The 12,314-nt window shown below is 42.7% G+C and overlaps 1 protein-coding gene across 16 annotated transcripts in view; it reads left to right on the top strand.

Annotated features, from left to right (window-relative positions):
- Positions 1–12,314, top strand: part of ank1a (ankyrin 1, erythrocytic a) — an 81,716-nt gene that overhangs the window by 29,266 nt on the left and 40,136 nt on the right. For 11 of the 16 annotated variants that reach the window (XM_068604397.1, XM_068604395.1, XM_068604391.1 and 8 more), the window contains exon 2: positions 839–931. The exons of 3 other annotated variants lie outside the window; for them this stretch is intronic. In XM_068604397.1, coding sequence (XP_068460498.1) covers positions 839–931 — 93 coding nt within the window. Of the gene's footprint in view, positions 1–838; positions 932–10,119; positions 11,264–12,314 lie in introns of those variants that run through there. 2 more of the 16 variants (XM_068604400.1, XM_068604401.1) reach the window with 2 other exon arrangements.

Raw genomic sequence — 12,314 nt, 5'->3', positions numbered from 1 at the left:
GAGGTTGTGGAGGGTTTTTTTTTTATGAATGGCTGTTAGAACCATTCGAGCTGTTTTTCACACTATCTGACAGTCTACATACATCATTTGAAAGAAGTTTGTTTGCTATAAAACAATGCTGACATATAATGGTGTGCACACTGTTTCTCTATGCATCTCAGTCAGAGGCCAGACTTGGCCTTGCTGTATGTTTCTCTCTATGTGTTGTTGTGTCAAAGATATTTGATGTGGTGTCGTTTGTACTGCACAAATGTGGTTGCACATTGATATGAATTCTTGGTAAGTACACTACATTTTGTGTCCAGGTGCCACTTGCACAAGAGTGATTGTAAAGGAACCCCGACCCCCTCCAATGTGTAGGTTGCAGCTGATCCATCTGTGAACCACAAACCATCAACACCCGATCCTCCTCCATTGCCATCAGTGTGGCGTTGCCCAGCTCTCATCATTGGATGTGTGATATCCTTGTGTCGTGCCATATCGTGCTTTCTCACTCATACCATCCTAACCTGACCTGTTTCCCACGGGGAGAGTCCGGTGGGGGAGGGTGGGTTTGGGCAAGCAAGGTGGGATGGGATATGGTGGGACGGGGTGGTTCCTCTTCCTGCTCTCTTCCTCCTATCCCCTCTTCCTCCACCTTGTTTTCTACCTGTGTCTCAATATAATGTTCACCTGTTCCTCTTTGAATCCTTCTCATTTTCTTGCCATTGTTTTCTGTCCGCTTTGCTCCTCTTCTCTCCCCCACCTCTTCCTTCCTCCTCCTCTTCTGTCTCTCCGTCTCTCTGATGCTCACTCTGCGATTAACTGGGCTCTGTCTTTATGTCGTATGTTCTTTTAGGCCCACGCCGTGCATCGCTGGCTAATCGATCAGGACAGTAGTGTGAGCTCTGAGATGCCGGATGGCCAAGGAGTATGGCACTATGATGATGAAGTAAATATCTGCAACACGTATATCTGGCTTTTCCTATTTCTATATTTCTATATGTGTATATATATTTATATATATATTCTGTATTTATGACCATCCTGTATATGTCACCTAAAGTTTGTTTCACTGTTGTTGCGCTGCTGTTGTTGTTGTTTTGATCTTTATCTCTCTTGTTTTTGTTGTGTGTTGCTTATGGTATTGTAGTTCTGGTTCCTTTGACTTTCTAGTGTTGCTGTTGTGCTGTGAGCTGACTTAGTCAGGTGTCGTGGGATCAGGCTGGAGCTTTTTCTTTGTTCCTGTCCTTGCTTGACGTATTGTACTAACTTGCTGGTATTTCTTTTTCATTTGGTGGTTTTTCTTTTCTTTTAGTCTCACATATTGATATGTAACATTAGTGTATTTGTCTCTATATTCACATCTATATCAGTGTCTGATTTATCTAAAATTAATGTTCTCAATCAGCATATTACATGGTAAGAGTCCACGGGCAAAATATAGATTTGACTCATTTCCTATTGTCTACGTATGCTTCTACACAAAATACTACACACAACACAGGTTCACAGCAGTGATAATAGAAAATAGTCCGAAGTATTTTTCCTGTGGGTTCTTCTGATTTATAGAATATGCTTGTGTCATTTGTACCACTGTGTTCGTGTTTAGGATCAAATCAAAACACATGCTGTGTGTTGGTGTGTGTGTGTGTGTGAGAGAGAGAGAGAGAGAGCGAGAGAAGGAAATTGAGGAAGTGTGTGAGGGATATGTGTGTGTTTTGGGGGACGACCTCTTTATTCTTATCAGTGTGTTTGTGCGCATGCTTTATTCCGTCTGTGCATGACTTCAAACTGTGTATTAGTATTTGATGTTAATATCCGTCTGTGCTGTGCTTGTGCTTCGGTCTGTGTTTGTGTGTTGTTCTTTGTGGTGTTTTTTTGCTGTATACGTTGTGGTTGTGCCTGTGTTTTTCTGGTTTGTATGATGTGTCAGTGTTGTGTTTGTGTATTGTGTTTGTTGTGTATTTGTCTTGTGCTGTGCCTGTGTTTTGTCAAGTTTGATCTGTTTTAAACAGTCAGGGACGCGTTTGCCAAAGGTTTTATTGCACCGATCTGCTAGATAATCTCGAGTCCATTTCCACTCTCTGGAGGAGAGATCATCTAAGTGCAATAAAGCTGCTGGGAAACTTGTTCCAGACGACCCTTGCCCATGATGATTTCCCCCCTCAAATCCTACCTCATATCAAACTCCCAAATCTACTCTGAAGATCTCCATATTGATCCCAAACGCTCTGGAGCATTATTGGCTTGACCTTCAGGCTGATTAAAGCTGTTTTCAGGCAGTCAAGTAAAACATTTGGACACATTTGGGTGAACACATGTAACACAGAACAAAGCTAACGAATAGTCTCCCCTGGTCATTGGCCCAACCCACAACAATATGGAGTACAGTCTTTCCCTCGGTCATGCTCATGAATGTGTGTGCATTGGCCAACTGTATTTTTCCTTTTTTCTCTTGAATTTTCTTTCACCTTTTATGTGAATGACTGAAAACAAGATATTTCTGTTTGTTTGTCTTTATCTGTCAGTTAGGACTATTAACACCATGCTGTGTGAGGTAAAGACTCAATGCAGATGAGACTGTAGACCCTGTTAGAGGTTCGTCAGGTTTAGAAACAACACCAACCTGGTGGATTGAATATGACAAGAAGTGAGGAAAGGGGGTATATGTTACAGTGCATACTGAGTATGGTGATGCTGGGTGGGAGCAGAGACATACAAACGTCTGCCAGAGTACAGAGACTGAGAAAAAGAGTGGCACAGTGATACACAGTCCTGAAGAGCACCCTCACTGGCCCTGAGCCAACACAGCAGTGGAAAACAACAGCTGCTTGCTAAACTAGTGTTTACTAGTAAGTGTGCCTATACTGCCCCAGTCTTGCATCTTAAAGGAAAACTATTTTTTTTCTAGTTTAAATTAATAAAACACATTTTTAATTTGTATTGTTGTAGCTACAGCAATCTGCTCAATCTTTTTGAGCACATTGTAGACAGACAATGTGTTAAAATAACTTTAAAAAAATAGGTAAAGCGTGGCAACAAACACAGGTACAGAAGTAAACTAGCTGATATTTAATCCTGATCATCTGAATGGGGCACCGTCTTGGAGACGGCTATGGTAACTGTGATGGATGTGATTACAATGAACATTAATTTAAAAATGAAACTAAATAACATGTTTACATCCTGATCCTCGTGTTTGTTACAATGCTGGACCTCGTTTGAGCAAAGTTGCTGCCTTCTGACATCTCAGCGCTTAATGGAAAAAACAGTCTGGTCATGAGTGATAGAAAATGGCCAAAGCAAGGAAGATAAAAGCTTTTCTTTCATTTGTTTTACTTCTCAGCTGTCGGAGTCTGCTAAGTCAAAAAGCATTTAAAAATAATGCAGTCAGCAGCTTGGGGAAATTAAACTCCCAGCAACGCTCAAACCGGTCTCACAAACCACGACTCTTTCCCCGAGGGCTGCTTCAATTTACACCAAAATCTAACGCCTCATCAAACGCTGTGTCCCAGCCCAACCCCTCCTAAAAAACAGTATTGTGAGATGTCAAAGGTCTGTGTAAAGGCCACGCTCCCATTGCCACCAGTGATAGTTAGTGGGACCAGAGAATATCCCTTATCATCCCACAGCTCTAATTACCCCTCGGTGTGTCCTTAGAGACAGATGCTCGGGGAGCCAAGCCGCATTCGTCACAGTGCGGCTGCATGGCAGACTCAATATGAAGAAAAAGCAGACTGTCACACTCTACACTGTCACATAAATTCTCCTCCGTCTCAGTTTCCCTTCTCCAGCTGCTCCCCAGCCCACTGTAGATGCAGACTACATTAGGACCCCCATTCATGTCCAGCCACCAGCAGTTGGCTGTAATTTGTTTCGGCTAGGGGGGCAGAGTTTAATTTACATGTGAAAGGCCATGGCGTATTCAAATATTTAAACTAATTTTTGTCCCAGGGTCAATGATACGAGCTTCACATAATTCAGATTAACGGTAGCGGGTGCTTTCCCGCTATTGTGAAAAACTGCAGAAGTCGTGTAATAATGTCTCAGTTGGCCAGATACCAACTTTAGGAGGAAGACAGGAGAGCAGGAGTCTCCTTGTCTTGCTGACCCATTAAGAACTGATCTTTTCTGGCTTTTTGCAACAGTGAGATGCCTCATGGGAATAATCTGACCTACACAGAATGCTTTCAATGGAGCCATCCAAAGTAACTGTAACCGAAATGGCTTCATAAATGCAGACCACAGCTACAGAACGGGTTCACTATACTGGGTTGGAAATTTCAAACTTTCAACATGTTCTTTAGCAGCTCTAACTGAACCCTATTACATTAAACCAGCACGTTGCACAACTCTGTACAAGACGTTTTACACTAGTATAAATACTGCTATGCTGTACCATGCACATATGGATATTATCAGTGGAATGGAAATTATTTGTATTTTTTAAAACAATGTAAAGATGTAATGAGCTTCCGCCTCAATGTTTAGCTTGTTGTGCACAAAGATTCAGGCAAGCCAACTTTCTCACTTTTCAGATTAAACCTTTTTACTCATTTTTTTTTTAAAAGTTAGTAGTTTGGTTGACCTTTTTAGCAGCGCCATTTGTTTTCTTTTTCTATCAAATTAAAATGTTGGGCACCTCAGTTATCATCAGTTTGAGTTTTTGTGTGTCAAAAAGAGAGAGAATCTGAGCAACGATTAATGTGCATGCATGCGTGCATGAGCATGTGTTTTAGGTGAATGCGCATGGTAAAGGTTGTATACTCCAAAAGAAGTGCTGGGCAGAAAGTTTGAAAACTGTAAAAAAAAAAATTAAAAAACTTGTTTGCGGTGAACATTCTTTCATGCTAGCCCTCTGCAGAAATTGGCCAAATATGTCTGCCGTTGGATTAAAATGTGAAGAGATCCAAGTCATCCACAAACAATCAGTGATGAAGGTTAGCTGTCTGAGCTAACTTTAGCCACGACAGATATCTGCTCATTTAAACCTGTATCTCCAGTTTTTCACTCAAGCCACCAGAACTTTGCTGTAAATATCTCTGATTCCAGAAGGCGTACCACTGTGACTGTAGGCATCTGTATACTGAGCTACAGATTTACTTTGGCAATTAAACCATGCTTTTACTTTATGTGCGGGTTTTCTCCGACATTTAAGCACATTTTAATGTGCCATAATGCTAGTATTATATTGTTTAGCTGCCCACAATTAAAGCTCAAACAAAAGGTCTTTGTTGGTCAATACCAACGTTTGTGATGTTATTATTATTATTATCATGTACTGTGGAATAACTGTGAATCTCATACTGGATTGGAGTGCAGCCAACCATAACAATATTTCAGAGTCAACATGTTGGGGATTCAAAATGATTCTGTTGCAGAGCAGTGGGTGTATAAGACGAGGACAAAATGATCAGTATGCACTTCAATCAATGTTTGGTAATAATTCATTTGTATAGTGCTATAAATGCTTTCGGCCCACCCGGACCCTTATTAGACATGCAAAGGGACCAGCACAAATACTGTACATCACTTTCTCAACCCCCATCAGGATTGCATACCAATCTCTCCCTTTGACTTATCATCTAAAAACTTCCCTATGACAACCAGCTTTTCACACCTCCATAAAAAAGAAGAAAAAAGACACAACTTGGCTTCCTCACATGTTGCTCAGTTTGAGTATACTGCTGCTTGAACTGTACTCCTGCATATGGAAGGCTGCTGTGAGCTGCATATGTGTGTTGAATGGGTGTGAGCGTGTGTGTGTGTGTGTTATGCATCTGCATGAACTGCATTGTGGGTGAATGTGTGTGTTGCAATGAGCATACAGAAGTGTGTGTGGTGAGTGCATTTGTTTTTGAGTGTGTGTTTGAATCTGTATGTGTGAAGCAGCATTAAAGTAAGCAGACAGAAGCAGTAAAGTAATTGACTTTAGCTTTCTAATCTCTTTTTTCACTGCCCTTGCAGTGACTGATGAGAATATCTTCCTTAATTGCTTATTTATAATATGTATTAACACGTCAATCTCAGATGCACTTGGCAGCTCAGCATCTGGTCTCTGAGGCAGCAGATTTGAGTGGAAAGCAGCATCAAAAATGTATTTGTTTGTAAATTAAGAGCTGACTACACACTAAAGACTGTACAGGTCCGTCTTTGCTGCAGGCGGCCATTGAGCCTCTCAAGTGTAGATAGCATGATGATTGAAGGTGTGTGTGTGTGTGTTTGTGTATGGAGGGGCGGGTGGGAGGGAGGGGGGGGGGGGGGGGCGAGTGAGAGAGAAATCGGGCTCTCACTCAGCAATGCTGTGCAGATGAAGATGCCATCATACTTTCAACAAGGCTGTGGAAGAAGATACTGTACAAACATCCACTGAGGCACAAATCAAGTGAAGCACCCCCGGCACATTTATTCAACAGCACTGTTGCCACTGTGCCAGAGATGTTTCGCTCTTTCCATTCATCTCCTCTTTCATCTTTTCATTTCTGGCCTGTTTCCTCACCGCTTCCGCTCCAAGAGGTCACAAATGAGGCTGGTGCTGCACTGAGGCAAGCCCAAACAAATGTTTGCTACTGTCTCGGTATAAATGGTAATGACAGACTGTAGGCGAACAGAGAGACACATTTAAAATCCCGTGCCCTTAGAACACTATAAAGTAGAGAGACAACCACAATATTTGTAAAGAAAAATACTATCGAATGGAATATTATTTTTATTAGCATTGTGACAATTGAGCCGGCTGCTCTGTCGAGCAGGTTTGTGGTAAGCTATGAGCCACCGGCTCAAGATGTCGCTTTGTTGAGAGGCAATAAATACGCTCCCACCTTTAACCTTTTAACAGTTTAACTTGCTTCAGTATTTATTATAGTTAAGTACAGTTTTTACAGCATAGTTGAAAGAAATCTCTCAATCGATTGTTACATTTCATGCGTTATAAATAAAGTTGTTTTTAACCCAGAATTCTATGAAGTGTGTTGTTTATGTTTGTTATTGATAATACTGTTTACTGTTTGAAACGTTCATTTACTGGTAGTATTCTGATGTTTGACAAGTTCATTTTTTAACCCTAAAATTCACAAAAGCTTATTCAATGGATCTTCATCAAAATGTAACGTTTAAAAGAAATCTTGTTTTTTGTTTTTTATACATTCAAAAATCAAAATTGGTCCCAAAAGTCAACATCTGTTTCGGCTTGAATCTACAATGCAGCCGTATCTAGTCAAGCGATCAAGTGTATACGAGCTAGATGAAGTTTCCTCTGTTTTCTTTGCTGATGTGGGATTTGCTCAATAAGTCAATGTGAAGTTAATGGTGAATTTCATTTCAGGACTTTCTCGTTTCTATGCTGGAAAATGTTTGCAATGCAACTTAATGGAATGTGTGTCCACTGCAGTGTTTTTGGTGTCTTATAAACCCAGCAGGGTTTGGAAACATTATGTGCATGACGCGGAAGCAATCAAAATATCTATCAAGCTACCGATATCACTTTGACCATCATCACATATTGATTTCATCAGTCTGAGGATTGTCAGTGAATCAATGACATGTAAGAATGCTCCTCGCCGTCCTCCTAGGACTGAGTACAGCGACGGTCTCATTGGACTGTTCATAGAATCGCATTATTTCTCACTTAAACAACGTCATGTTGACATAGCAGGTGAAGTCATGGTGGAGTTTGAATCTCGTTTTAGCAGTACATTAGGTCTGAAGAGAGTCTGAAAACCTGGGCCTTGTCAGCTGTGCGTATATTAACCAAACAGATTGAATTATACTCTGTTTGACGCTGACGCTAGCTCAGTTATGACTGATGGTTCCAGCCTTTGTTTTTAAATGATTGCGTCTGTGTTCCCTGCGAGTGCTCAGATACTGCGTACACTCAAGAGAGGGAGACGAGAGTGTTGTGAGGACAGATTCTGCCCACAGTGATGCTCTTTATCTCTCATCCGGCACATCTTCACTCTGTATTTCCTTCCCTGCTGCTGTACCCCTACACTTCTGAAGATTAATGACATCATGGCTATGTGCTGACATATTGCTGCTGCCATTCTTCAATGTTGCCTTTACCTTTTCTGCTCTATTTCTAACTCCCTGTTTTTGTCTTCAACAGGTCAGTCTTACTTTGTCACATTGAGGAGCGTGTGCATTTGTTGAGGTGTTTTTGTGTACTGAGTGTATGATCATATGTATAGATGACAGTGAGCCGGTGAATCTGCTCTGACATGGGATTTGTAATCTGTCTGCAGAAGGAAGGCAGTTTGAGCACTCTGTCAGCTCTGAGGCCAGGCCAGCTTAATGTAGCTTGTGAGGAGGAGCAGAAGCACAGGATAAGGAGTTGAAAGTGTGTGAGTGTGTGTGCGTGCGTGTGTGTGTGCGTGCGTGTGTGTGTGTGTGTGTGTGTCTGTGCATTTTTGCATGTGTGAGTGTTGAGCTTTGTGCCAGGGCTGCAGTAATCAGCCCGACCCAGCCCATACACTCTGTGAAGCGGCTGCAGGCCAATACTGCAACCCATCATGCTGCCACTAGAGGGCCGTTATGCCAAAATTAAACAATCTCACATATTGCAAAAGCATACAGTATATATATATTGCTATGTGAATACAGAAACATTTTGTCCAGGGAGAGTTTTTTTCTCTCCAAATTAAACTTGACCTCATTCATTTGTCCTTGTACAGCAGGGTGAAACGCACATGATATGCCCCTTCAAGGTTATAGTTATCTCCACTGAACAGCAACGGCGGTAGCGTCACTTGTGTAAGCTAGCGGTTTCCTAGTTAGGTGGTACCTCACTTGAAGACGTGCCACATCATTTCTAACACACCTTAGATCAAAATATCTTAACAACAAAACATTTTTTAGAGTACTTACTCCTTCAATACTCTCCTTTTTCAATTAAGATAATCGCAGTTGTTTAGAAATGCTCCAGTGTTTCCTTATTCTCACTATGCATTTGTTTTTTGTTTTTTTAAGATGGCGCTTTTTTTTTCTTCCACTCTTGCAAAAGTGCCACCCTCAGCAATTGCCTAGTTTACTGATATGTACCCGTCAAAAAAAGACAGGTGACACACCATCATCATTTATGTTGATTTCTCGCCTTTTCAACTCTCGTTTCTTATCTCTGAGACATCAGGACACGGGCAATAAACCACCACAAGCAGCACACGTGGACAGCTGTCCCCCTTTATCCTGCCAACAAGAGGAGCTCCACACACGGTGCAGAGGGCACGTCTGTCCCGAACCTAAATCAGCCCTGTTCCAAGAAAAGGAGTGTTGGCTATGCTTTATTATGAGCTGCAACCTCACTGAGCTCAAAGACAACACTTTAACTTTTAACTCCTGAACACAAGATGTCATGTACTTCATTGGAAAGTCCATTCTCAGTGCATTGGAGTATTAAGTTTCCCGCTTCTGTAACATGTATGTTGGACCACGATTGGCTGCCCTTCGAGTTGCCAAGTCACAAAATCACGCTCATACATGCATGCATGCATGCGTTACACTCTGATTCAAGGTGAGCCCTTTTCTCATTCTGCGGATTTACATTACATTTACATTACGAGTCATTTAGCTGATGCTTTCATCCAAAGCGACTTACATTGTTGCTCAATACACCGTAGACACAGCAACGGGGAGCCATTAGGGGTTAAGTGTCTTGCTCAAGGACACAACGACATGGACTAGCAGAGGCAGGGCTCGAACCACCGACCCTCTGATGGAAGAGGGGAGGCAGCCTTCTGGTGTCAAACTGCACATCCAATATTCTGCAAACTGAAGCTCAAACATTCAAGTTAAGTAACAATAAGCAAAACACATTTTGATTGGAGGGTAATTTGAACTTCATGAAGATTTGTTTGACACCTCCATAAAAAACAGTGTCATCGCTGATGTGGTTGTGCCCCTTTAAAGAGGTCTTATCAGTTAGGAACTCATAAGTTGTCTTTATTTTTCTCAGATGAGTTAAGTTGCGCTTTGCAGGTTGAGCCAAAAGTGGTGCAAGTCAGCGGAGAAGAGATGTAGTCTCTTTCGTCAGAGACCGCAGGATAATTAGTCATTTCTTCATGGACGTTATATTTTGTGGTCCCTTGCCCAACATTCTTTGGCAGTGGAGCTCTCATCACTGTCCAAACTCAATACTGTGGACAGGAGAGACATCCCACGTGATGTTTTTGCACAGGTCACGGTCCAGTGGCGCTGAGAAGTGCGTAGCCTTTTTTCTACATTGTCCCCTCCTTCCCCTCTCCTACAAGCATTTATCTCTCTGCATGGTTTTTGGCAGCGATGTGCTTTTCCCAGCATTTAGCCAGGAGAGGGAGAGAGGAGGGGAGAGGTAGAGAAAAGGAGGCCTTTTCAACCAGGGAATGACAGACGCTTTATTAAAAGAGGCAGGGCCTTTTGAGAGGCTGGGCCCTCCGTGCTCCCCCCCACCCCATGTGTCTGGCCCATTGTCACGGGGCGGTGGCAGCAAACCCCCCCGCCATGCGCTTTGTCACTGTAAGTCACCTCACAGGCTGAAACAGTCCCACTTTGAGAAATCACACCCATTCTCCACAGCAACTCTACGCGTTTCTTATATTGCCCGGTCCGTGAACAAAAATGATTGTCTGGCTGTCACTAAACATACAGGAGACATAGAGATGGGCGTGACGTGTGGGTAAGAAGGGACAGGAGAATGGAGGGATAACGTTGGGGTGATTTGGAGTGTTTGTGGTGCAACAAAACCTGAAAGGTGGAGACGGTAGATGAGGTGGCGAGCAGAACATAGTGTGATGCAGGATAGAAGAAGGCTGAGAAAAAGATGGAGACGGAAGAGGGGGAAAAAAGTAAAAGGAGTTTGAGGTGAAGCGAGAGAGTAAAGCTTGTGAAATGGGAAGAAAATCCCCAAAATGAGCCAGGATGTCGTCAGGAAACCCATGGTGAGAGTATGGGGCACCCATTTGTTTTTGGCTGAGTGTGAAATGTGTGTCTTTAGATACAGGCAGCATTCCTCCAGAGATAAACCCCTGCCCCCCCCCCCCCACCTCCCCTCCCGCTCCCCCGTCCCCTTAACCCCCACCCTCCACAATCTCTCCACCCACCATGCTTACTCAAGTGTGTGAGTCTGGGCGTGTGCGTACGTCTGTGTGTGCGTGAGTTGGTGTTTACGTTGGACGGGGGTCTGCGTGCCCTGTATCGCAGCACTCGCAGGGGGCAACAGAAAAGACAGCTGTGTGTTTGAGAGAAACAGAAAACGTAAGAAAGAGAGAGTGGAGGGCCAACAGGCATGCCAGTCAAGACCGTCACTTTTGGAGTGAGTACCACCTCCTCTTCTCTAACTTCATCTCTTTTCCTGTCACTCTCTCTGTCCCTTCATATTATCTCTTTCCACCTGTACGCTTCTCTCTACGAGTCTTATTGCGCCCGTGTCTTTTTTGCAATGTTTTCGTCTCTTAGAAAATCCTCTGCACTTTCTCAGATGCAGTGCACCTGCCAATGCTGCCGGTCTTTATCCTTTCTCATCAGAAAGTTATGGGCCAATACTTTTGTAACTGGCTTTTATCCATTTATTTAATATTTACTTTGCCTCTAACACATGAATATTGATCTGTATGCTCTTTGTCCATTTTGCTCGAGCTCTGTTTTTATTCAGCACACGCCTCTCTCTGTGTTTGCTCGGTGTTTGTTAAGTGCCATTCCTGTTCTCTCCATCCCGCCACACAAACTTGATTGGGAGACTTCTTCCTGGCTCCGCTTTTAAGGCTTGCTCTTGTTTTCAGTCCTGAATATGCCCTTGGCTTTAATAGGGGTAAAGGAAAATGAGAGACCGAAAGAGATGCACTTCATAGAGACGTGAACATTGAACCTGCTTAAAAAGAAAGTGTTCTGACACTTGCTTGACTACCTTGCTGTAATTAAAGCTCTAAAGAAGTTATGGAGTGGTAAAAATAGATTTCAAGTCATTACTTACTGCCCCAAACATAACTTGTTCTGATCAAACTCATTTGACTTAGCATCCCCAAGCAAAATGGGCGGGAGGTTGATCGCCTGGGAGTACCTTTGAGGGTTGTAATGCATGCGGCTCCAAGATTAGTGTAAGTGCGTATATGTGTGGGTGTGTATCGTGTTTTTCCTCCCTAATCTTGTTTTTGACTTAATTTGTCCTCTATTTGATGTTCAGATTGTATGATGTCAACCAGGATTAGCTGTGGTAAGTAAACTAGAGGTCAGTAAACTGATTAGTGGGTCAATTAATGAGATTCTTTCAGTGTGACTTTACTGTTTAATCCAGAGACCCAGCGGAGGTGATGGCAACACAAGGCACACACTCACACGGCCCTACTGCCCGGATGTGTACCAGTGTT

Source organism: Clinocottus analis, unplaced genomic scaffold, assembly GCF_023055335.1.
Source record: "Clinocottus analis isolate CAN_PGR_092001 unplaced genomic scaffold, fCliAna1.0.p SCAF_7, whole genome shotgun sequence".
Lineage (NCBI taxonomy): Eukaryota > Metazoa > Chordata > Actinopteri > Perciformes > Cottidae > Clinocottus > Clinocottus analis.
Note: the sequence above shows the minus strand (reverse complement) of the source record. Positions and strands in the feature narration are given on the sequence as shown.